Raw genomic sequence first — 25,226 nt, 5'->3', positions numbered from 1 at the left:
CTGAGGATTGGAGAATGGCTAATGTTATCCCACTTTTTAAGAAAGGAGGGAGAGAGAAAACAGAACTATCCTCCTGTCAGCCTAACATCAGTAGTGGGGAAGATGCTAGAGTCCATTATTAAAGATGAAATAGTGGCACATCTAGATAGCAGTGATAGGATTGGGCCGAGCCAGCATGGATTTACCAAGGGCAAATCATGCTTGACTAATCTATTGGAGTTTTTCGAGGATGTAACCAGGAAGTTAGACAAGGGAGATCCAGTGGATGTAGTGTACCTCGATTTTCAGAAGGCATTTGATAAGGTCCCACATAGGAGATTGGTGGGTAAAATCAGAGCTCATGGCATCGGGGGGGAAGATATTGACATGGATAGAAAACTGGTTGGCAGATAGCAAGCAAAGGGTAACGGTGAATGGGTGTTTCTCGGAATGGTAGGTGGTGACTAGTGGGGTACCACAGGGCTCGGTATTGGGACCACAGCTGTTTACGATTTACATCAACGATTTAGATGAAGGCATTGAGAATAACATCAGCAAGTTTGCTGATGATACTAAGCTGGGTGGGAGTGTGACATGTGATGATGTTAGGAGAATTCAGGGTGACTTGGATAGGCTGAGTGAGTGGGCAGATACTTGGCAGATGACGTTTAATGTGAATAAGTGAGGTTATCCACTTTGGGAGTAAGAACAGGAAGGCAGATTATTATCTGAACGGTGTAAAGTTAGGTAAGGGAGAAATACAAAGAGATCTAGGAGTCCTTGTCCATCAGTCACTGAAGGTGAATGAGCAGGTGCAGCAGGCAGTGAAGAAGGCTAATGGAGTGTTGGCCTTTATTACAAAGGGAATTGAGTACAAGAGCAAGGAAATCCTTTTTCATTTGTACAGGGCCCTGGTGAGACCACACCTGGAGTATTGTGTACAATTTTGGTCTCCAGGGTTAAGGAAGGACATCCTGGCTATAGAGGAAGTGCAGCGTAGATTCACGAGGTTAATTCCTGGAATGTCAGGACTGTCTTACGCAGAGAGGTTAGAGAGACTGGGCTTGTACACGCTGGAATTAAGGAGATTGAGAGGGGATCTGATTGCAACATATAAGATTGTTAAGGGATTGGACAAGATAGAGGCAGGAAATATGTTCCAGATGCTGGGAGAGTCCAGTACCAGAGGGCATGGTTTGAGAATAAGGGGTAGGTCATTCAGGACAGAGTTAAGGAAAAACTTCTCCCAGAGAGTTGTGGGGGTCTGGAATGCACTGCCTCGGAAGGTAGTGGAGGCCAATTCTCTGGATGCTTTCAAGAAGGAGCTAGATAGGTATCTTATGGATAGGGGAATCAAGGGATATGGGGACAAGGCAGGAACCGGGTATTAATAGTAGATGATCAGCCATGATCTCAGAATGGCGGTGCAGGCTTGAAGGGTCGAATGGTTTACTTCTATTGTCTATTATTATTGTCTTGAAGGTGATGGGTGAAGCTAGGTGGGTGGGAGCAGGGATATGAAGTAAGAAGTTGTGATGGGAGAGGTTGAAAAGGTACAGGGCTGGAGAAGGAGTTTGATAGGAGAGGAACGTGAACCATGGGCGAAAGGGAAGGTGGAGGTAATAGGCAGGTGAGGAGAAGAGGTAAGATGGGGCCCAGAGTGGGGAAATGAATTAGAGGGAAAAGGGAGGGGGAAAATAATTACCAGAAGTTGGAGAAATCATTGTTTATTATGTCAGGTTAGAGGCTACCTAGATGGAATGTGAGGCATTGCTGCTTCATCCTGAGTGTGGCCTCATCATGACAGAAGAGGAGGCCGTGGACCAACATATTGGAATGGGAATGGGAGTTAACATTGATATGGTTATTTCTGTGGAATTGAAGTAGACATCAGTATGTCTTCTGGTTGTTGAGATACAATGAGTGGTAAATTCAAGAGGTCAATGCCAAGGCCCTCAACTTTTTAGAACTTGTATAAGTGAATTGGATTAAAGGACTAAAAGTATTATTCTAAATTTGTTAATGATGTTAAGGTAGATAGGAATATAAGTTGTACCTCTTATATTTGTTTCTTTCAGTGGAAAAATGGGCAAAATTGACAGGAGGACTTTCGCAAGGGAAGCGCTAGCTCTGGCAAGTCGATACTTTTTCCCTCCTTACAGCTTTCAGATCCGGTTAGGAGGCTTATACCTTCTTTATGGACTGTACAATACACAGCTTTGTCAACCTAAGGAAAAGGTATGTGCCAGATTTACCTTGCTGAGTGCTTGATTACTCTAAGCTATCAGTGCATATCTCTATCTATTCCGTAGAGGTTATCCTGTACATTTTGGACATAGAGGTGGGGGCATCACAAGTCTGGCCCATAGATATGAAATAGTCACCAGTAAATGCTAAGTGATTCAGAGAGAGAGAAAAAAAAAACTGCTGTATTCACAGTGGGAAATAATAGTTATAGTAAATAGCATTGATGGTGAACAACCCAAGTAGAAGTTGATAAATGTAAAAGAATTGAGACGCAAGGAGGTATCTATGGAGTTTAATTATAGTGTTGACACTTTGGACATTGCAAAATCCTATTTCTGCTATACAATTTATTTTTTCCTGTTTAACCGCACATAACAACTAATTTATCTTCTCACCTTTAAAGTGAGGAATAGTTTATGCAATATGTGAGGAATTGGAGGTAAGTACTTTTTCTTTATTCCCTGATGTGGCTATCATGATGGAGTTTGAACTAAAATGCCCAAAATACATTTATACGATGAGCAATTCAGTCTATTTTCTACAGATAAGGATCGCATTGAAGAATTGGGATGAGGTGGTCAGTTGCCAAGAAGAAATGGTGAATGCAGAACATTTTGATGCTGTGTATATTCTGAAAACACTTCTGAATGACAAAGCCTTCCATTTCACAGCAATGCCAACATTGGTAAGTGCCAGTTGAGGCTCTATAGTTTATTAAAGCTTAAAAAGTCTGCAAACTGTTGTTTTATCAGTATTTAAATAGATACATCAGTTCTTTTTCTATTTTAAAAGAATCAGCCTCATCAAATGCATATAATCGGAGGTATACAGCATGAAGCAGACCCTCAGACTGCCTTGTACATGCTGGCTATTAAGTACCCATCTATATTGTTCCCATTGACCATCAACTGACTGTAGTGTTCTATTTTGTGACTTGTCCAAATACATTTTTAATTTTAAAGAATATTTGACTCCACCTTCAGGCAGATTTCCAGACTTCAATGATCTTCTTCGTGAAAACAAAAATCTTCATATTTTCTAAATATTCTACCCCCTCACTGTAATCCCATCCTTTGGTCATGGACAACTCTGTTAAGGGGAAGAGTTTCTCATTTTCTAACTTTTCTATGTCCATATAATTTTGTACACCTCAGTCAAGTTCTTCCTTTCAGTCTTTTTGCTCCCAAGTAAACAAATCGGCCTATGAGCCTCTCCTCAAATCTGAAAAAAAAATCCCGCTTGGTGTCCTCTACACAGTGACCAATTCCACATTATATAAAGGGTGTGGTTGCAATCAGAACTACATGGTACTCTGTTACTCTATTGAGGAGTTTTATATCGGAGTGCAAAGTCTTCGCATATTTTTTACTCTCTGGTCAAGGTGCAGATCATTATATTTTTTGTTTGTTGAGATACAGCATGGAATAGGCCCTTCTGCCTCTCCAAGCTACGCCACCCAGCAATCCCCCAATTTAATCCTAGCCTGATCACAGGACAATTTACATTGACCAATTGACCGACCAACCGGTACTGTGGGAGGAAACCGGTGCACCTGCAGGAAACCCACGCAGTCATGGAGAGAACGTACAAACTCCTAACAGGCAGTGGCGAGAATTGACTCTGGTCGCTGGTACTGTAAAGCGTTGTGCTAACCAGTACACTACTGTGATGCCTCAGTTCCATTTCAGTTTCATTTCAGATACATCAGTAAGATTGAATTAGTTTAAAAATAGCTGATTAATTCCTTTTTGTTTCTTTTTCAGCTAACTTACAATAGAAAGAGGAAAAAATTACCCAATGATGATGTTAATGAGAACTTCCGGGAAAAGTCTAATTTGGTGTCCGAGCTTATTAGTGCTGAAGCTTTAGAGGTATGACCTAAATGGTGAATGACTTGGATTCAAAAATGGACATATGGGCAGTTATTTGGAAGAGAACATAGTGAAGTTTTGCCCAGGCAAAGGGATGGAGTTTTTTTACTTCCCTCCTGAACAATGACATAGAAATAATTTCTTTTCCCTTTTAAAGGAACTCACAAATGTCCATGAACATTATCAAGCTATGAAACATACGATCTCGGCAAACAAGGCACAGCTGGACAAAGCACTGAGCTTAATTCGAGGGAACTTTGTGTCAGATCTGAAGAACATTGCAGTGGAATTCCAACAGTGGCAAGAGAACAAGGTGAAGCTATGTCTAATTTTATGTAATGTGATATAATTTTCAATACAAGATGCATTAAAGCTGGTTAGAATTGATGAGTCATTAACACAATAGATGCAGAGGTTGGTGTAAATGTGTAACTTATTAGTAACCTCGGAGCATGGAAAGAGAATACAGAATTCCATTCTCCTTTGCTCCTACCTCAATCAGATTTCACTGTTATGGCACAAAACTCCCTTTGTCCCAATGAGTCATTGTCTGCTCCATACAAAAGCAATTGATCTAGTCGTCCTTTCACCACCACCCTCCCCCCCGCCCTGCTGAAAGCCTTGGAGATTTGTTCCTTTCAAGAATCTGTTCAATTCTGCAGTTGAGTCCACCTTTTTTTCCTCACAGTGCGTTACAATTCTAAATTAAAAAAAAACATTTTCTTATCATTTGTGGGTTTTTTTGCTGATCACCTTCATTGTTTCTCCTTTGGTTTTGGACCAAAGTATGATCAGTATAATAATTTTCTGTCAAGGTCTTGCGTGATTCTGAATATCTCCAATTTTCATTAACTTAAATTTTCATCAAGTTCTTTATTCTTGGTGTCAATCCACTAAATTGCTTCTGCACCCTCTCTAAGTGTTTCATATCCTTCCTGAAGTGAGATGCTAAGAACTGGATATGATGTTGCATTTGTGGTCAAACCATTATGCTGTAAAGAGTCATCATAATTTTGTTATTCTGGTGTAGGGCTTTATTCATAAAACTCAAGACCTTTTTATTTTAGCTTTCTTATCTAGTTCTGCCAGTTTACTTTATTCTCTGATATAGGGCTTCCTTCTTGTTAAGAGTCGTCTTTCTTATTTCCCTTGTCATCCTTTTTCCTTGCTTTTTTTATTACAAATTTTTTATTGCAACACCAACAATTTACATTCAATACAACCAATTGCCAATTACATTTTGACTGTTTAACCCAGCCACCCCCCAACCTTCCTCGCCATTCCCCCTCTACCCCTCTCTCCCCCCAACCCCTCTCCCCTCCACCAACCAACTGAATAGTAGTGCATACACAGACAAAGCATTCCTATTTTAACAAAAGATCTTTTAAGTTAGATATCAAATTTGTCCACATGAAGATTGTGTTTAGTTGTGCATCATTTACTCTTGCTGATGAAGGTTCCAAGAAAGAAATGTCCAAAAAGCTCCAAAGCCAGTGAGTATTTGAAATACCATGGGGAGGTTTCCAACGCTGGACTACAATCTTCTTAACTGCAGTCAGGCCTGCCAGCCAGACTGTGCGTGCTTTTTCCTTGCTGTGTCACATAAGATCCCGGTAAAAATTATTTGGCTTTTAAATTCATCAGGCACCCTTTGACCCAGAAGGCTTGAGAAATCTCCCAGATAGAAGTGATAATGTGTTCTGAGTTAGCTAAGCTCCTCCAGTGTTATGACCAACTGCTGCAGTTGGCTTTTGCATTTAGTGATTAGATGCTTCATGGGGGTTGATGCTCTTTAGGTTGAAGCTAGATCTTAATCATTTGTAGGGTATACTGTCGACCCAAGATATGTTATAGTGTGGAAACAGTTTGCACGCCAGGAATAGGGAAGCAATCTCTAGCAATGATTTGTTTTTCTAATGACAAGTGTTGTTGATGAGTTCTTTCCTATGTTGCCTTGTGCAACCTTTCATTAAGATTAACAAGGTAGTATCAACAGGTTAAACTGATTGAGGCAGTACTGGATAGCCTAATGGTGTAACTGATGCATTTGCAATGAATTTGTGCAGAAAAAGGATCGAGTCAGTATTATAGACTTGATAAGAGAACTTGGAACTAAGCTTCCTTGTCAGGTCTTTTTCCAGAGTTTTGGTTATTGTGATGTGGCAAATTTAAAATTTGTTCCCTGTGTAAGATTTAAATAACGGTTCTATCCATATGTATGTTTTATTTTTATCTAACTTCTTCCATCTGCTTTTGATGTTACTATCTCAGTGGAACTTTTCCACTGACATCAACCTTCCAACTTTTTGCAAGTTTAATGATGGATCCTTGTCATTCTGTTTTTCACTTGCACACTGTGGTTCAGTGATGTCATTGTAAAGTCACCCAATCAGGTTCCACAGATGGATGACTGGACTTGTTTCTCAAACCTCCCTCTGGATCATTTTACTATTTCAGATTTGTCTTCTTGCTCATCTGACATCTGGTATAAGATTAGCAAAACTTTCATATACAGAAGGCTGAAAGCATTCTCATGGTTCCTGGTACTAATGTGGGTTCCTGGTCCCTTTTTCCTTTTCAGGAGAAGGTTTGTAACTTTGATGTTGTTTGATTTGCTTAAGTTTTCACCCACTTAGCAATTTCTTGACTAAAACAGATATTTCTAACCCTGTCAACAACACACACAAAATGCTGGTAGAACACAGCAGGCTAGGCAGCATCTATAGGGAGAAGCGCTGTCGACGTTTCGGGCTGAGACCCTTCGTCAGTCCTGAAGGGTCTCGGCCCGAAACGTCGACAGCGCTTCTCCCTATAGATGCTACCTAGCCTGCTGTGCTCTACCAGCATTTTGTGTGTGTTGTTTGAATTTCCAGCATCTGCAGATTTCCTCGTGTTTGCTTTCTAACCCTGTGTTATTATTCAGCTCTGCCCTGGCTCCGTTCAGCTGAAGTTGTTATTCCAAGAATTCTATTCCAGTGTACACCTGGGTCACTGCTTAAGTTCTTTTCTTGAGGGATCAGATCCAAAACCTACTTCATGTATTTTAACCATTTTAGTCTTTCTTGCTCTTTATTCATGTAGTCACTCATCTTCATAACACAGCTTCTTCTACAACACAGCTTCATTTTAAAATCTTCATTCACAGGCTCACTGACTTCCACTCTCCAAACCTTTCCAGTCTTGTATCTTTGTTAAATCTCCCTGCTCCTCTGACTGTGGTCCTTTTGCACTTCATTTTAGTTGCTTCACCATCTGCAAGTGGAGTTTCAGCTGCCTTTCCTTTAAGTTGAGAAATTCTCTCCCTAACCCTCTGAATTTTTGCATTTGTCTCCTTTTATAGAGCACCCCACAACATATGTTTCATAAAGCTTTCTGCTTCCTGACCTGACGTCTGAATGATTTAATGCCACATTTTTGTTTAGTAAAGCTTTTGTTAGGTACATTTTTTTCTCTTGTTAGAGGTGCAAAATAAATACTTGGTACTGTTTAGATGCAGTATCAACATAAATTTAGATTGTAGAAATGCTTGGATTTTGAGGTTGTAATACAGCCAGAGCCTCTAGATTGAACAGATGCAGTGCAAAACAGTGCGCTGTCTGCTGTTTTGTGGATTTCTATTCTGTCTGAACGTACACCTTTTTGGTGCATTTAGTCATTTATTATTCTGAAATCTATTTTAAGCAAGCTGATTGAGAGGTTTCAAATTTCTGGAATACCCCAAAATGCTAGAGGCCAGGAGAATTAACAAAATCACTGATTCTTTCTTTAGTGTTTTAATAAATCTGGTTATATTTTATTACAATGCTGGTTGAATGCTAATTTTGTTAGAGAAGCATTCTGATCAGTGCATTCTGTCAGGTTTTCATTTTCTCACAAATGTTTGGGAGCTTCAGTATAGCTATTTCTGAATTTATTTTAAGAAAATACAGTACATTAATTTTTTAATCTGAAAACTATTACAGAACTTAAACTTAACTGACCAGTCAGGAATCCCTGTTCCTGAAGATGATGAGCCTAAAGCACACAAGGTGAGAAGAGTGCAATGAAATTAATAACTTTGTTGTTTGTGCTTAAATTTTGGATTTCTCTTGTATGGCATCAGAAAATCTAAGACTGAATTGTATTGATTGCTGGCATTATGAAATTTTTGTTGAATTATTACATTGTTTTTGTAGGAAGCAGTGTAAATTATGCATCAATTCTTGTTTGCTGGATCACTTGATTTATATTGTTTAAAACTGTTCAGGTCTTTATTGTAGAAAAAAATGCTGAGTAAATGAGTTTCAAATATTCCATCCTTGCCACTGATTTTTAATTATATTTGTTCCCTCCAGGCTTACTGTAAGATCAATGGTACAGAGCTGCTTTGTGTTTTAGTCACTGTCTCACTGTTGACTTTACCGAAGTATTACTTATCGATTTTTAATGACTTTCAGAACTAGTACTGACCCGTGCTCAAACGGTATACAACTTCTGTCCTCCCAAATATGTACTCGATACATGTAGAATTAGGATGAATTAAGTTCCATAGCTAAAAGAATAGTGCTGAGAAAATTTCATATTGGAAATCATATCGTAGTGTGGAATATACTGAGTGTCATAGAATGTAGCTAGAGACAGTTGTGAGGACAAAAGTCAGTCTTGCCTGCTCCTGAAGAAGTTGTGTTTTTGACTTTGAATCCTAAATAAGGGTACATTATAGAAGAGGTTCATATGTAATGTTACTTTTTATGTATTGATTTTAGCTTAGTCAGTCTTTGTCCTCAAGCACTGCAAACTCTATTCTGGACCCATGGACTCTTCATGGCTAATGAATGAGGTTGTGGTATAAAATTTAGTGAACTATATGTCCCAGCGGCAAGTTATGACTTTGTGTCTGCTCTCATCTTTATAAATCCTGTCTTTAACCCTGCTTTAGTTTATTCCTACAACTGAAACCCTAATCCTTGATTTTGTTAGCTCTGATTTATTCCTCCCTCCATTTGCCTGAGGTTCTCCAAGACTCTTCCTTCATACCAGACATCCCACCTCTCCTGGAAGTTCTGGGAGTCTCCCATATATTGATAGCGGCTCCCTGACGCCCACAAATTATATACAATATCCCAGAAATTGATTTTTTTTTGAGAGCGAGCGAGATAGAGAGAAAGAGAGTGCACGACATGACAGAGTGTTCCAAAAAAACATACTTCACTCCAGACTACACTAAAGTGTACCCCTGCCTAATAGGGGTCAAAAATAATGACAGTGTTGTTTGCTGCACTGTTCGCAACAGTGACTTTTATATTGCCCATGGTGGGTTAAAATGTAAAAAACATTTTGAGGTGAATTTAACAGATGTCATTTAAACTAGCTAGCGAGCTGCTAAAGAGCTACGCTATTGCAGACATCCCATCTCTCCAGCGAATCTCCCGCAAATTGCTACCTCCCTGAAATTAGATTTTGCAGGGTGGGATGTCTGTCATACTAATTCACACCAAATCCCATTTACCTCTTTTCTTTGTTCAGTCACTTTTGCTTATGACCTTCTTAGGCTTCCAGTTTTTCCCCAATAACTAGCAGGTTCTTGTCCTTGTGCAAAATTATGGCCACTTCTCCATATTTCATGTATATATTGCTTTTCAACTTTCATGCAAAAATACATTTGAGTTGTGATTGGATTGATGGCACAGCCTTGCTGGACACAGGTCTGAATTGAGTTTGGGCCTATCATAAAACAAATGTAAACTGAAGATGAATTTTTGCGGTTAGATGCTACAAATTTCCACTCAACTAACAGATTAAAAGGCTTTTATGAGTTCTAAAAGACCAGACACCTTGATTGAAGTTGATCCATGCATTCAGACACCTTGATTGAAGTTGAAGTGGTGTGCAAATCTTGTTCATTTGGGGCTTCTTGTGGACAGCATCCATACTGCAGTTTGGAGGGTCGCTCTTTGACCAACGCTCGTAAGTGGTTGAGGGGTCGGACACCTGTTGATTGTTACTGTGGCGGACATCAAAGTGCCCTGTCTTGTTATCATTGTCGAGAATATATTATCTCTGAGGCATGAAGTTCTCTTTGAGGTTCCTCTCTGACAGGATTTTAACAATTGAGCAGGAATATCACCTACTCCTGAGGCCTTGTTGTTTTTCAGTTGACAAGCAGAGCTTTGGTCAGGTGTGGCTCACATCAAGGGCAGAATGATTTTTAAGGAGTTCTTCCATCCAGTGGTCACTGACCGTCTCTCTGTCTTCTAAGGTGTCCTTCATTCTGTGCCCTCGATAGAGTCAGTTGCTGTGAAGAACCCATGCAAATTGTGATTGTCAGTGAATAGCTGGTCCTTCTGTACTTTCTCAGCCAACCATCTGTGTTGATGTGCCTCACTTTGTTTACATGTATAAATTATTTTTAAGTATATCTAAAAACTAAGCATTTTAGGTGGGGTAAGATAGAAAGGAGATAATTTATCTGATCTATTTTCATTGTCGGTATGTGAGGTTGAAGGATTAGCTGGTATTTATGATACAGGTGTCCCCCCTTTACAAAGGTGGCACGCTCCTATGAAACCTTTCTTAAGCCGAAGTGGCGCAAAGCGAAGAACCATTAATTTATATGGGAAAAATTTTTGTAAAAGTGAAAATCCTCTTTGTAATGCAAAAACAGGTTACTAACGTAGGTCTTTTGTAAAAGTGAAGTGGCATAAAGTGAACATTTGTAAAGCGGGGGACACCTGTTGATAAATTTAAGACAAAATTTATTACAAATTTGTAGCAGGTGAGTGCAGACTAAATCTTTAAGTCATATATTCAGTACGATATTGCCTTTTTCAGTTTGTGAATTTCTTTCTTGCCCCTTTCTTCATTTTTGCCATTTGGTGGGCTGGGAGTTTGGAGTTTGATGTTCTTTCTGCTGTTTCTCTGTGTGGGTGATCTGTTAGTTTTTGTGCGAGTTTGGGGTTTGAGAGTTTTTGTTTCTTCTTTGTCTGTGGGGGGAGGGTGGGGGTTGGTACATGCTCCCATACAGCATCAGCTTTATATGAGCCAAATAACTCATATAGTGCCTCAGGGATCTGTTCGGGGTCCCTTACTCTTCATGATTTTTATAAATGACCTGGATGAGGAAGTGGAGGGATGGGTTAGGAAGTTTGCTGATGACACAAAGGTTGGAGGTGTTGTGGATAGTGTGGAGGGCTGTCAGAGGTTGCAGTGGGGCATTGATAGGAAGCAAAACTGGGCTGAGTAGTGGCAGATGGAGTTCAACCCAGATAAGTGTGAAGTGGTTCATTTTGGTAGGTCAAATATGATGGCAGAATATAGTATTAATGGTAAGACTCTTGGCAGTGTGGAGAATCAGAGAGATCTTGGGGTCTGAGTTCATAGGACGCTCAAAGCAGCTGTGCAGGTTGACTCTGTGGTTAAGAAGGTGTATGGTGTATTGGCCTTCATCAATTGTGGAACTGAATTTTAGGAGCCGAGAGGTAATGTTGCAGCTATATAGGACCCTGGTCAGACCCCACTTAGAGTAGTGTGCTCAGTTCTGGTGGCCTCACTACAAGGAAGATGTGGAAACCATAGAAAGGGTGCAGAGGAGATTTACAAGGATGTTGCCTGGATTGGGGAGCATGCCTTATGAGAATAGTTTGAGTGAACTCGGCCTTTTCTCCTTGGAGCAACGGAGGATGAGGGGTGACCTGATAGAGGTGAATAAGATGATGAGAGGCATTGATCGTGTGGATAGTCGGAGGCTTTTTCCCAAGGCTGAAATGGTTGCCACAAGAGGACACAAGTTTAAGGTGCAGAGGAGATGTCAGGGGTAAGTTTTTTACTCAGAGAGTGGTGAGTGCGTAGAATGGGCTGCTGGCAACGGTGATGGAGGCGGATATGATAAGCTCTTTTAAGAGACTTTTGGATAGGTACGTGGAGCTTAGAAAAATAGAGGGCTATGGGTAAGCCTGGTAATTTCTAAGGTTGGGACATGTTTGGCACAACTTTATGGGCCAAAAGGCCTGTATTGTGCTGTAGGTTTTCTATGTTTCTATAGCATTGGTAGGTGGATAGATGTTTGATAAACAAGGGGATGAAAAGTTATTTTGGGTAGACAGGAATGCACATTTGGGATTGCAGTCGGTTCAGCTGGTCTTATTAAATGAACCATACTTGAGCCATCCCTGACTTTATTTTCCATATGAGTTATGTTATTCCAGTACTTCATTACTGACTGAAAAATTACTAACATTCATTGCATTCTTTGAAGGAGGATTTGAAACTAATTGTTAATTAGTTTTGGTTCCTATCAGAAGGAAAATGCTTTCTTCTGAAACCATGGACAAGTGTCAATGTACCATTCCTCAGTATTGTAACTGAAGTCCATCTAATGTTGTCAGACCAGAATGGAGGTGAAACTTGTATCTTTGTTAGGCAAGTGCTTGCGTTTAATATGGTACAGTTTAGTATTGTAACAGATGTAAATATCTGGTAGAACAATATAATATGACTGAGTGATTATGAATATTATTTTGCTCTAATTTGCATTCTTTAAAAATAAGAATTAATTTAGAAACTGCTTAACTTGAGCTTTATTTTTCAAACAGGGTTCCGGGCGTGCACAGACCCTAGCAGAGATAAAGTCAAAATCATATAGTTCCATAGTCAAGGTCTGTATGCCAAAATCATATTATGTCTTATTTAGCAATGTTTGATTTGTAATTACAAAAATAAGTACTTAAATTTTACTGAATGGAAAATTGATTCAACACCAGCATTAAAATATATTTCTTAGTAAAGGTACAATTCTTATTGAAGGCCTTGAATAATTATGTTGTTTAGAATTCCATTCTTTGTGTTTAAGTGAACATTGTCAGGATTTAATGTTCTGTTTCAGGAATAAAAGAAAACAATGTTATATGGTTTCATGTGATATAAGCAGGTCATAAATTGTTTAAAACTAATATTTTTAAGGTCTCAAGATCTAGACGGCACCGGCAAGTAAAAACTGAGTCTGATCAGACAATCGAAAAGAAACCTCCAAATGTGAGAAATTCATCAGTGAAAGATCAAGCCAACAAGAAAGGTAATTTTCAATGTTTTCTTATGCGAGTTGTGTTTCAGAGCATGGTTCTTTTCAATACAGCTCTGCAATATTACCTACATTGTAACTTAAGCATATAATGTGCATACGATGTCAATTCTGCCCATAAAAGATCTTACATGGTAAATCTTGTGAAAAGAATGAATATATATTTTTGTGTGGTTTCAGGGTTCACTCTAAAATGTATACAATAATTAAACTGATGTTGACTGTCCATTTCCCTCCGTACGTGTTGCCTGACCTGCTGGAATTCCTTCAGGGTCTTCATATATGATCATTACAAAATCCTTAAAAACACAAAATGCTGACAGAACTCAGCAGGCTAGACAGCATCTATGGGAGGAGGTAATAACGACGTTTCGGACCGAAACCCTTCATCAGGAGTGAAGTAACATGGGATGGTCGAGGGGGGGGGGGATAAGAAGTGGGGGGAGGGATGAAGTAGAGAGCTGGGAAGTGATAGGCTGGAGGGAAATGGGCTAGGGGGAAGGTGGAGAATTATGGGAAATAAAAGAGAAAGAAAGGTAGGACTGGGGGCAGATTATAGTGAGGGGGGAAAAAGAGAGAGAAAGAGAACCAGGCTAAAATCATAGATAGGGATGGGGTAAGGGGGGGGGGGGAAGGAGGGCAGGGGTATAAACTGAGGTCTGTGAGTTGAATGAGTTGAATGTTCATGCCGGCAGGTAGGAGGCTACCTAGGCGGGAGATAAGATATTGCTCCATCGACCTGCGTGTGGCCTCATCTTGACGGTAGAGGAAGCCATGGACAGACATATCGGAGTGGGAGTGGTCTGTGGAATTGAAGTGTGTGGCCACAGGGAGATCCCGCCACTGCTGGAGGACTGAGCGTCGGTGTTCGGCGAAATGGTCTCCCAGTCTACGGTGGGTGTCCCCAATGTATAAATGGCCACATTGGGAGCACCGGATACAGTATATCACCCCAGTTGACTCGCAGGTGAAGTGGTGCCTCATCTGAAAGGACTGTCTGGGGCCTAGGGTGGTGGTGAGGGAAGAAGTGTGGGGGCAGGTGTAGCACTTCTTCTGTTTGCAGGGATAAGTGCCTGGAGGGAGGGATGGGGGGGGGAGGATGAATGGACAAGGGAGCCGCGTAGGGAGCGATCCCTGCGGAAAGCCGAGAGTTGGGGGGGGGGAGGGGAAGATGTGTCTGGTGGTGGGATCCCGTAGGAGGTGGTGGAAGTTACGGAGGATTATACGTTGGATCTGTAGGCTGGTAGAGTGATAGGTGAGAACCAGGGGGACTCTATCCCTGGTGGGCTGGCGGGGGGATGGGGTGAGAGCAGAGTTGATAGTGGGCGAAGGGAAGCCCCTTTCTTTAAAAAAGGAAGACATCTCCTTTGTCCTAGAATGAAAGGCCTCATCCTGAGAGCAGATGCGGCGGAGGAATTGAGAGAAAGGGATAGCATTTTTGCAGGAGACAGGGTGGGAGGAGTAATAGTCTAGGTAGCTGTGGGAGTCTGTAGGTTTGTAGTAGACATCGATGGATAGGCTGTCTCCAGAGATAGAAACAGAAAGATCTAGAAAGGGGAGGGAGGTGTCAGAAATAGACCAGGTGAATTTGAGGGCGGGGTGAAAGTTGGAGGCGAAGTTAATGAAGTTGACGAGCTCAGCATGTGTGCAGGGAGCAACGCCGATGCAGTTGTCGATATAACGTAAGAAAAGAGGAGGACAGATACCGGTGTAGGCTTGGAACATAGGTTGCTCCACATGGCTGACAAAAAGGCAGGCATAGAGCTAGGACCCATGTGGGTGCCCATGGCTACACCTTTAGAAAATCCTATTCACATTTTAGCCCTTGATGGTAAATACTGTATTTGGAGATCCCAACCTGGGGTCTATGGACTCCTTGCTTAATGGTATTGGTCCACAGTATAAAGAAACCCCTGCTGAAGATGCTGGAAATTTGAAAGATCATCAACTGAAATCTCTTAGATGCTGTCTGGCTTCCTGGGTATTTTCAGTTGTTTTGGGTTTAGATTTGAAAATTAATGTTTGTCAGTAGTTCAACTGTTTAAGCATTACATGCGTGGTTAATAACTCCAGGGTGCTTTTTGTATTTAAGATTACTGAGAAAGGGAAAAATGGTATCTCTGTCCAGAATTTCTTAGCTCAGTGTGATTGATTATACTGTATAGTCTAGGAAAGGGACATGGAACAACTTGCTAATTCTGTGGCACATTTGTTTCCTATTTATTTTTAGAAAATACCTGTCTTCAAAAAATAACATTCAGTAGTGACATAGAAGTTTAAAGTTAATATTTGCAAAAGTTGTTATGTATGCACCTTTTCTTCTCTCTGTTGAAGATGGTGGTGGGTGCAGTGGGCAGTGCAGAAATACACTATACAAATTCTAGAATTGACATGATCCTCTGGGTTGGGACTTCCACAACTCTAAAGTGATGTCTGGAGTGGTTCAAAGCAAACAGGCATCCTGAAGTTTCTAAGTGTTCAAGGAAGTTTTGTTGGACAGCTCTCAACTTTGTTGTAAGTCCTTTAAGCCATGTCCATTAATGTGGTTTTTATATCGGACAAATGAAAGCCTCTTGTGTATGTTTTTAGTTTAGTTTTTTCACTTTGGATTTCCTTGACAGATGTATTAAATACTGAAAATGAATTTTCATTTTAAATCATTTTATTATCTTATTCATCCTTGCTGTGGTGTTTGATAATTGTATCTTAAATGAAATCACTAATTGTTCAAAATTTTAATGATATTTTTTGCTGTTAGGTTCTTCATGCCAATTGTTTAAATGTCAACTTAGTGGGAATTTGTTTTGTCTTTAAAATTTGTACATTAACAATGGTTTGTTGAAGTGCTGTGTATTTGCCTTGACCAAAAGATTTTAGAATTGTGTGCAATAAGATACAATATTGAGTAAGATCAAAATACTGCAATTGTTTCATATTTTTCATTCTAATACAATCCTATTGAGAATAATTCATTCCTATTATAACCATATAACAATTACAGCACGGAAACAGGCCATCTCAGCCCTTCCAGTCCGTGCCGAACGCTTACTCTCACCTAGCCCCACCTACCTGCACTCAGCCCATAATTATAACCATATAACAATTACAGCATGGTTGTTAGTACTTTGCGAAGTCGATCACTTGACTCTATTCTCCATCTTTTCTGATTTAAAAATCCATTTTATAACTTCTTGGGACTATAAACTTTACTCTTACTTTAAAGAGAAAGTGTAATGTCACTCCTATTAATTTCTTGCCCTTAATCGTTTGGTGGTAAATTACATTTTATAGTGATGGAAAATGTACCCAGATATCAAGCTCAGTATGATGTTCAAACTGAGTTCAATACTCAGGATTCAAGATTGATTAATGTCATTTCCAGTACATCAGTGTATCGGAGAACAAAATAATTGCTACTGCAGATCTGATGCAGCACAAAAAACACAGTAAAATAAAGAACATAATAATAATAAAAAACACAATAAATATAAATACTAAGCTTATTTGCAAAGATTGATTGTAAGTCCATAAAATGACGCTAGGCATAGATCTACCTGTACATAAAGTGAATGAGAGGAAATGATAAAGTAGTAGTGGTGGTGGGGTGTGGAGGTGTTGATCGGCCTTACTGCTTGGGGACAGTAACTGTTTTTGAATCTGATGGTCCTGGTGTGCATGTTACGTTGGCTCACTGATGGGAGTGGGACCTTGACCAGGGTTCCTTCATAATGTTACTAGCCCTTTTCTGGCACCTTTCTGTATATATGTCCTAGGTGGAAGGTAGGCTGGTGCCAGTGTTGTCTTGGGCAGTTTTGACTACCCATTGTAGAGCCAGCCTGTCTGCCACAGTGCCGTTTCTGTACCATACAGTGATGAGCAAGGTAGAGTGCTCTCTACTGTGCATCTGTAGACTGCCATGAATATAGATATGCATAGTCCAGTTCTGTTTAGCCTACTCAGAAAGCAGTGGCGTTGGTGAGCTTTCCTGATTTTGTAGAATGTGCTTTGGGACCTTAGGAGGTGATGTGAGATGTATACTCCCAGGAGTTAGAAGTTGCTTTCAGTCTCCACTGCTGTGATGCTAATGTAAAGAGGGGCATGAGTGGTGTGAGTTCTGAAGTTGATAAGACCATAAGATGTCGGGGCAGAATTAGGCCATTTGGCCCATTGAGTCTGCTCTGCCATTTCATCATGGCTGATCTATTTTCCTCTCAGCCCCAACCTCCTGCTTTCTCCCCGTACCCCTTCATGCCCTGACCAATCAAGAATCTGTCAATCTCTACCTAAATATCCATAAAGATGGCCTCCACAGCTGTATCTGACAAAGAGTTCCACAGATTCACTCCTCTCTGGCTAAGGAAATTCCTCATCTCCGTTCTAAAAGGACACCCCTCTATTTTGAGGCCGTATCCTATGGTGTTAGACTCTCCCACGATAGAAAACATCCTCTCTATATCCACTCTGTCAAAGCCTTTCACTATTTGATAGGTTTCAATAAGGTCACCTCTCATTTTTCTGAATTCTAGTGAATACAGGCCCAGAGTCATCGAAAGCTCTTCATATGACGAGCCATTCAATCCTGGGATCATTTTCATAACCATCTCCATAGCCTTGTGGGCACTGAAGAAGAGGGTATTTGCCTGGCACCAGGCCTTGGGCTCTTCTACCTCCTCTCTGTTGGCAGACTCGTTGGTTGAAGATGATCTCCACCACTGTCGTGCCATCGCGAACTTAGCACTGTGATTACTGTATGGTCATGTGTGAGCAGAATGTACCTCAATGGGCTCAGCACACAGCCTGGTAGGGGTGAACGTGTGTTGAGGATGATGGGGGAGGGAGTTGTGATTGTGCATCTTGACTATGAGGTCTGATGGTTACAGTGGTGTACTTAGACCGAAAATAGGAGTTTCTTCACCAAGGTCTGTGAGACAACAGTGTGACATTCTGATATGTGTCCTTGTATTCTAGGCGTGTCAGGGCCAGGTGCATCTGTAGTAGAGCGGTTTTGTCAGTGAGCATATTGGTGAGTGGCCAGTGTAGCAGGAATAGAGTTTTTGATATGTGCCATTATCAGCCGTTCAAAGTACTTCATGATGTTTGATGTCAGTGTCACTGGGCAATAGTCGATCACTTCTGAAGGTGTAGAGTTCTTTGGTACAGGGTTGATGGTGGCTGATTGAAGCGTGTGGTGATAGCAGCCTGGACGAGTTAAGTGTTGAAGGTGTCAGTGAGCTGGTATGCATACTTCCTGAGTACTTGACCTGGGATGTTGTTTGGCCGGGCCACCTTACAGAGGTCGATTCTCTGTGGACTCATTCTCACGTCTGCTGGTGTTAGAGACAATGCCTGCTCACCTGTGTTGCAAGCCTTGAAGTGTGCTTAAAAATTACTTAAGAGTATCAGGGAAGGAGGTGTCACTGGTAGAGTCTACGCTGTTTTTCCTTGCTTAGTCAGTAATGCCCTTGATGCCCAGCCACATATGCCAGGGATCATTATTGGACAGGTGTTCCTGAATTGTTTGAGTGTTGGGCAGTCATTACCCTCTTAATGCCCAAGATAAAGTGAGAAATTTTGATGCTTCCTTAATACAAAGGAATACTTTAAATTTTATTTATAATGACTAGATATTTGCAAAATCCATTCTCATTTTATAGAATTGGTTAGTCTGAGTTGTGTACAGTCATGAATATTGGAGATTTCATCAGCTCTGTATCATTTGATACAGTGCAGTGAAAGAATATTGCATGGTTACCTAGGAAACCAGGAGTCGCAGGCCAATATGTCACTGATAATTTCAGACTCTAATAAATATTTTAAATATTGATTGGGATGTGAGGGCAAGGAGGAGGAGAAGCAGTATTTGCTCCATTTTATTGTTTTGTAATCTCTTGTGCCTCTAGTATTTGCTTTGTATTAATGTTTTATTTTACCGTTCTTCCCCACCCTTTCAGAATGTTAATTTTCTAGCTTTAAAATGTCCTATTATCCTGGGGTCACAGCTTCAGGTAAAGTGGTGGGACCCTTTGTGACTATGAGGGTCAAGAATTTAATGGGCAATTTAAAGGGATGATGTGCAAAGGACATGTAACATTGTAAAGTATTGATGGGCTGGTAGGTTGAGCTAGGGCAGATGAATTTAATCCAAATATGTGCATAGTGTATCGTTTTGGGAAGTCTAGTAGTATATCACCATGAATTGAAGAGCCCTAAGGGAACAGTGAGGAACGGAATGACTGTCATACTGGATTCCATTAGCCTAGGCATAGAATATAGCATGGAAGTCATATTCTAACTTTATAAAACTTAGTTATTGTGTATAGTTTTGGTTGCCACACGAAAGGAAGGACATGAATGTCCTGTAAAGAGTATACAGTAGATTCACCAGGGTGTTGCTTGGAAAGAAATGGTTCATTATGAAGAGAGACTGGTTAGACTGGGTTTGCTTCCCTTGGGGTGAAGGAAGCTGTGTGGCAGAGACATATAAGGCTGCAGATTTTGGAATCTGGAGCAAAAAATAAATAAACTGGAAGAACGTAGCCAAAGAGAGGAACTTAACATGTTGGCAAAAGCGATATGTTAATGTTCCAAGTTGAGGTCCTGCATTAGGTCTTGGCTGTTTAGTAAGAAGAAAGCTGGACAGTATTTAGAATTATAGAGGACTTAAGGTTAAAGATTAGCTTTATTTGTCAGATTTACTCTGAAACATACAGTGAATGTGTTACTTGTGTCAAGTCAAATCAGTAAGGATACTGCTGGCAGCCTGCAAATGTCACCACGTTTCTGGCACCAACAACATACAGTACTGTGCAAAAGTTTTCCGTATATATAAATTTTGTTTTAAATATTTATTTTTTGTCTTCTGCATTAGTGTGTCAGTAGAAAAGAGCAAATTTTAGATTCCAAACATTTATTTGCCAAAAAATTAAATGTTACTGAGAAATGTTTGTATTTCACTAAAGAAAATAACATTTTAAGTAATAGACCACTTTTCAAGTAAAAATGTGATTAATTTGTAGGTATACAGTCCAGTGCATGATTAAACAATGATGACAGATAGGTGCTAATGATCAATGACATAGTAAGTGAATGAACTAAACTGTTTAACTGAAACAGAAATGGGTATAGAAGGAATCAAACTGGTCAAATATGAATTAAACTAAAAGGTGTGGCAGATGTGATTTCAAGTCATCAATTCTTACATCATGGCAAGAATGAACATAGCAACAAGACACCAGGTGGTCATTCTGCATCAGCAAGGTCTCTCCCAAGCAGAAATGTTGCGGCAGGGTTTCAAGATGTGCTGTCTAAGCTCTTCTGAAGCACAAAGCAACGGGGAAGGTTGAGGACCAGAAACAACAGTGGTCGGCCACGGAAACTGAGTGCAGCAGAAGAGAGATACATCAAACTGACTTCCTTTCTAAATCGAAAGAAGTCCAACGCTGCTGTCAGCTCTGAACTCACAGAAACCACTGAAACCCAAATATACCCCTCTACAGTCTGGAGAAGTCTTGTCAGAAGTGGTCTTCATTTAAAAATTGCTACCAAAAAGCCAATCCTCTGAAATGGAAACAAAGTCAGGAAACTCACGTGTGCACAAAACTACAAGGACTGGGCTGCTGAGCAATGATGGCAGCAAGTGCTCTGGACTGACAAGTCAAAATTTGAAATTTTGGCTGAAACAGGAGGTCGTTGTAGAAGCGTGTGCTACATGCATGAGTGTCTGGTTCCCTGCAGGTTCGGGGCTACATTTCTGTGAATGGAAATGGTGATCTGGTCAGAATGAATAGAATCCTCAGTGTGAGAAGTATAAGCAGATTCTCATTGATCCCGCAATACCGGAGTATGTCCGATCACTCTCAACTTCATTCTTTAACAGGATGATGACCGCAAACACATGACCAAGGTTATAAAGAACTATCTTCAGCGAAAGAAGAACAAGGAGTTCTGCAGTGGATGGTATGCCCTCCTCTGAGCCCTGATCTCAACATCATTGAGGCTGTCTGGGATTACCTGGAGAGACAGAAGCAAGTAAGGCAGCCGAAATCTGCAAAAGAACTGTGGGAAGTTCTACAAATGGTTGGAACAGCCTATCAGTTGATTTTCTTATAAAACTGAATGAAAGTGTGCCTAAGGGAATTGACACAGTTTTAAAGGCAAGGGGTGGTCACACCAAATATTGATTTCATGTAGTTTTTTTTACTGTTTTACTGCTCTTTATAGTTTTTTTTAATATTTAGAACCTTTTCATTATTTTTGAAAGCATTCTCACTTTACAGAATTATTTTACGTATCTAAGACTTCTGCACATTACCATAGCATGCCCACAATTCACTAACCTTAATCGGTACGTCTTTAGAATGTGGGAGAAAACCGGAGTTGTGGGACGAGGAGCTGGTAGGTGTTAAGTTGAATCAGATTGTGGGGTGTGGGGGAGGATGATGGACCGAAGAAGCCATGTTGAGAGTGGGGTGGTGGTGGAATGAGTGGAGGGGATTATGGAGTACAAGAGGTTGGTCTTCTAGTTTATGATTGGCCTTACTGTAGCAGTTGAGAAGGCCAAAGACAGACAATTCATTGCAGGAGTGGGAAGGTGATTTGAAATGATGTGCAACTGGAAGCTCAAGATGCCAGCTGTGGATGATGCACAGGCGACATGTATGGTTGCCTACTCTGTTGCTTGGTCTCACTGATGGAGAGTAGGCCACATCGTGAACACTGAATTATTCACTAGGCCAGGTTGGAGGAGGTGCACATGAATCTCTGGTCTACTGAGTTCTCCGGCAGTTTATTCTTTGCTTAAGCTGAGGGTTAAACTAATAGATATATGCAAAATTATGAAAGGGTAACATAGGGTAAATAATAATTTTTTCCCAACAATGGAGATAGTTAAAATTAATGGGCATGGGTATACAGTGAGGAGTAAGAGTGGATCTAAGGAAAAATTTGACTCACCCAGAGGGTGATGGAGGCAGTCACTCTCACAACATTTAAGTGGAATCTCGACGAACGCTTGGATTTCCAAAGTACAAAAGACTATGGACCAAGCCCTAATAAGCAGGATAGTATACATTGGTATTTGGACCTCAGGGCCTGTTTCTGATTTGTGTGACTCTGATCTATTCTGTTCACGGCAGAAATCAGTAGTTCTCCAGTGCTAAAGGAATAGTACATTTACTGAGCCTGCCCTGAATTCTAATGGACTTTGACTTTACAGAGCAACAAGAAACTGAATATATGTCGTTACTGCTGTTTATGAACAAGGACACAACGTTTGCGAAGTCCAGTATACTTGTGCCTCACTTATGAGTAATGAAAATGCAAAAACCACTTTCAGAGTCCCGGCAATCTCCTGTCTTGATTCCATAAGACCTTGCAGATTTATCTACCACCCTTTTGCCAATATTTTGAACACTTTTCCTCTTTAATACAAATATAATCCAGCATATCATTTCCCTTAACTCTATGGCCTCCACAACCTTCTGGTGAATTCCAATGAGAGGTACTAATTTAAGACTTCACTCATACCCTCTCACTCCACCCATCAAATACTCCTTTGCTTCCTGATGAAACCTCCTCTTTCCTTAGCTACCCTCCTGTTTCTAATATAGTTGTGAATGTTTTAGGATTTTCCTTCACCCTACTTACCAAGGTCATTTTTATGGCCCCTTTTTCCCTCCTAATTTTTCTCCTTTGTTTTCCTATAAACTTTTTGAAGTCTCATTTGATACCAATTTTTATAGCCGACATATGCTTCCTTATACCTGATCAAACCTTCAATCTTCGCTAGTATTTCTTCTTAACGTTATTGGAGCAAACTGATTTTTACCTCTTACTATCTTGCTTTTAAACATCTCTCACTTAATAGATGTTGTTTCTGTATTTAAGTTGGGGTAATTGATCCTGTTTTGGATTGCAAGTGACTAATATTACAATTTTGCTTGTTTCTAGAATCTCCACCATCCAAGAGAAGACGGTGACAATGAAGACAGTTTTGAATAATACATGTAGAATGACTGGGGTCAAAGCAATAATCTCTGCACCTTCAGCAACTCCAGTGGGGGTGGTCAGAAGTAAAGCTGTGTTTGGAACTAAGCAGATCAAAGTAGCAATCCCATCACAACATCACAATGCTGGTGGTTTGGATCTATGTTGCACATTAAAGTTTTGTATTTTCTCTGCTGAAAATGAATAAATATCTTTTTTATGTTACGAAAGCAAAGTCTTGAATCATATCCAAGTACTGAATTGTAAGAGATCCTAGATTTGTCTTCAAGTCTTGTAATGTGAAATTCATGCAGTTCTCTCCAGTGGTTAAAGAAGGTAGGTTTAGGGGAAATTGTGCACCTTGCCTCTTTCCCCACCTTAATACATTTATCACTTGCTCTTCAGTGTAGAACTTTCTGTACTGCGTCCCAACAACTGATGGACACAGAAGAGTATTGTCAGTTGAACCAATGTGATGCTTAAATTAAACTTGGTTGGATTGAACAACTGGTGCAGAATTTTATCTTTTATCCCTATCCTTACTAGGAACTGAATGAAGTCTGTTCTTATTAAACATATCTCAGAAATTGTAATATAGACTGAGTCCCAATTGTGAATTGATGGAATTTTTTCAGCTTTACAGTAATCTTTTTAACTTTGGTAATTACTATTGATCATTTGTGACTTCAGTCGTCACCAAACACTTTTGCAGCATGTGAAGTGGCCCTCTGTTGGTCGAGGTCAATCATGGATATTGTGTCCTAGCTATGTTGTTAGTGCAGTGCTGTCTGTGGCTGACAAGACCAAAGGTTGCATTTATAGGTGGTCTCTGCTCTGCTGGAGAGGTAGTGTTCCTCCCGACGGGTCTGTTTCCTCCTGCTGGTTTTAAGGAATTCTTCCATGCCTGACTTAAGCTGTTGTTTCAGGGTGCTCCTCCATTTGGTGCAGTTGGCTGCAAGTTCCTCCCAGGACTCGATGTTGATTTCCAGTGCCTTCACGTCCCATTTGCAGACATCCTAGTAGGCAGCAAGCAGTTTCCTTGCCTGAAGTCAGCTCACCATAGACTCTAGGTCTTTTGGTGTGCTGCCATTTTTCATGCGGCAGACATGGCCCAGCCAGCACAGCGTACACTGCCTGAGCAGGGTGTAGATGCTGGGAAGGCCAGCATGAGAGAGAACCTCAGCATTGGGCATCTCCTGGAGTGACAAAGGTATTGAGCCTTCTCTCCTTCTTAGTGTATGTTCTCCAGATATTGCTACTGTACAACACGCACTGTACACTGTCGTCTTTGCTTTGATTGAGATTTTGGATTTACCTTAAGATTTGTGTGGTGGGCCTGGCAAGAGTTGTTGCAGTCTTCCCGATGTGCTTGTCAATTTCTGCACTCGTGGAGTGGTTGTCACTGACGATGGAGCCCAGGTATGTGAACTGTTGAACAACATCCAGTTTGTAGTTACCAACAGTAATGACTGGTGGTGCTTCCACGTCGGGCCAAATTCCTTGTAGGCCTGGGGAGATGTGATCCATCGAGCTCTGGAGCTGCTGTGGGCTGCGGGGTGTGGGTTGTAACTGTTGCATCATCATGTCTCTGATCATAGCCTCATGCACTTCGGTTTTGGCTTTTAGGCTGGAGAGGTTAAAAAGCCTGTCATCTTCTAATGCAGAGGTAGATCCCCTCTGTTGTAATGCTAACTGTGCCTCAGGAGGACAAAGAAGATCCTAAGGAACATTGGGGTGAGAACACAGCCTTGTGTAATGCTTGCTTAACATCAAAGGGCTCTGAAGAACTGCAGTTTTACTGCACAATTCATGTTGTGGAAACACTTGATCATGCTGTTTAGTCTTTGTTCGGACAGCATACCTTAAAGAGAATCTGAAAGAGCCCATCTCTGCTGACAAAGATGCGGTGGGTAAGATCGATATACAACACAGCGGGGCTCCTTTTGTTCTCTCTACTTTTCCTGGAGTTGGCAGAGAGAGAAAATCGTTTCCACAGTTGACCCCACAACATGGAAGCCACTCTGTGACTTTGGGTAGACATGTTCAGCCAACTTCTGTGTGTGGATCAAGACAACTTTGCCAACAGAATT

At 40.7% G+C, this 25,226-nt stretch overlaps 1 protein-coding gene across 1 annotated transcript in view; it reads left to right on the top strand.

Annotated features, from left to right (window-relative positions):
- The window catches only part of snapc1b (small nuclear RNA activating complex, polypeptide 1b), a 36,326-nt gene extending 12,683 nt beyond the window's left edge, over positions 1-23,643 (top strand). The window contains exons 3-10 of the mRNA XM_073039524.1: positions 2,058-2,217; positions 2,771-2,911; positions 3,990-4,097; positions 4,255-4,410; positions 8,060-8,125; positions 12,668-12,730; positions 13,035-13,146; positions 23,101-23,643. Coding sequence (XP_072895625.1) covers positions 2,058-2,217; positions 2,771-2,911; positions 3,990-4,097; positions 4,255-4,410; positions 8,060-8,125; positions 12,668-12,730; positions 13,035-13,146; positions 23,101-23,129 — 835 coding nt within the window. The 3' untranslated portion in view covers positions 23,130-23,643. The remainder of the gene's footprint in view (positions 1-2,057; positions 2,218-2,770; positions 2,912-3,989; positions 4,098-4,254; positions 4,411-8,059; positions 8,126-12,667; positions 12,731-13,034; positions 13,147-23,100) is intronic.
- Positions 23,644-25,226: the final 1,583 nt, after the last annotated feature.

This window comes from Hemitrygon akajei, chromosome 3 (genome assembly GCF_048418815.1).
Source record: "Hemitrygon akajei chromosome 3, sHemAka1.3, whole genome shotgun sequence".
NCBI lineage: Eukaryota > Metazoa > Chordata > Chondrichthyes > Myliobatiformes > Dasyatidae > Hemitrygon > Hemitrygon akajei.
This window is presented reverse-complemented; position numbering and strand designations above follow the sequence as displayed.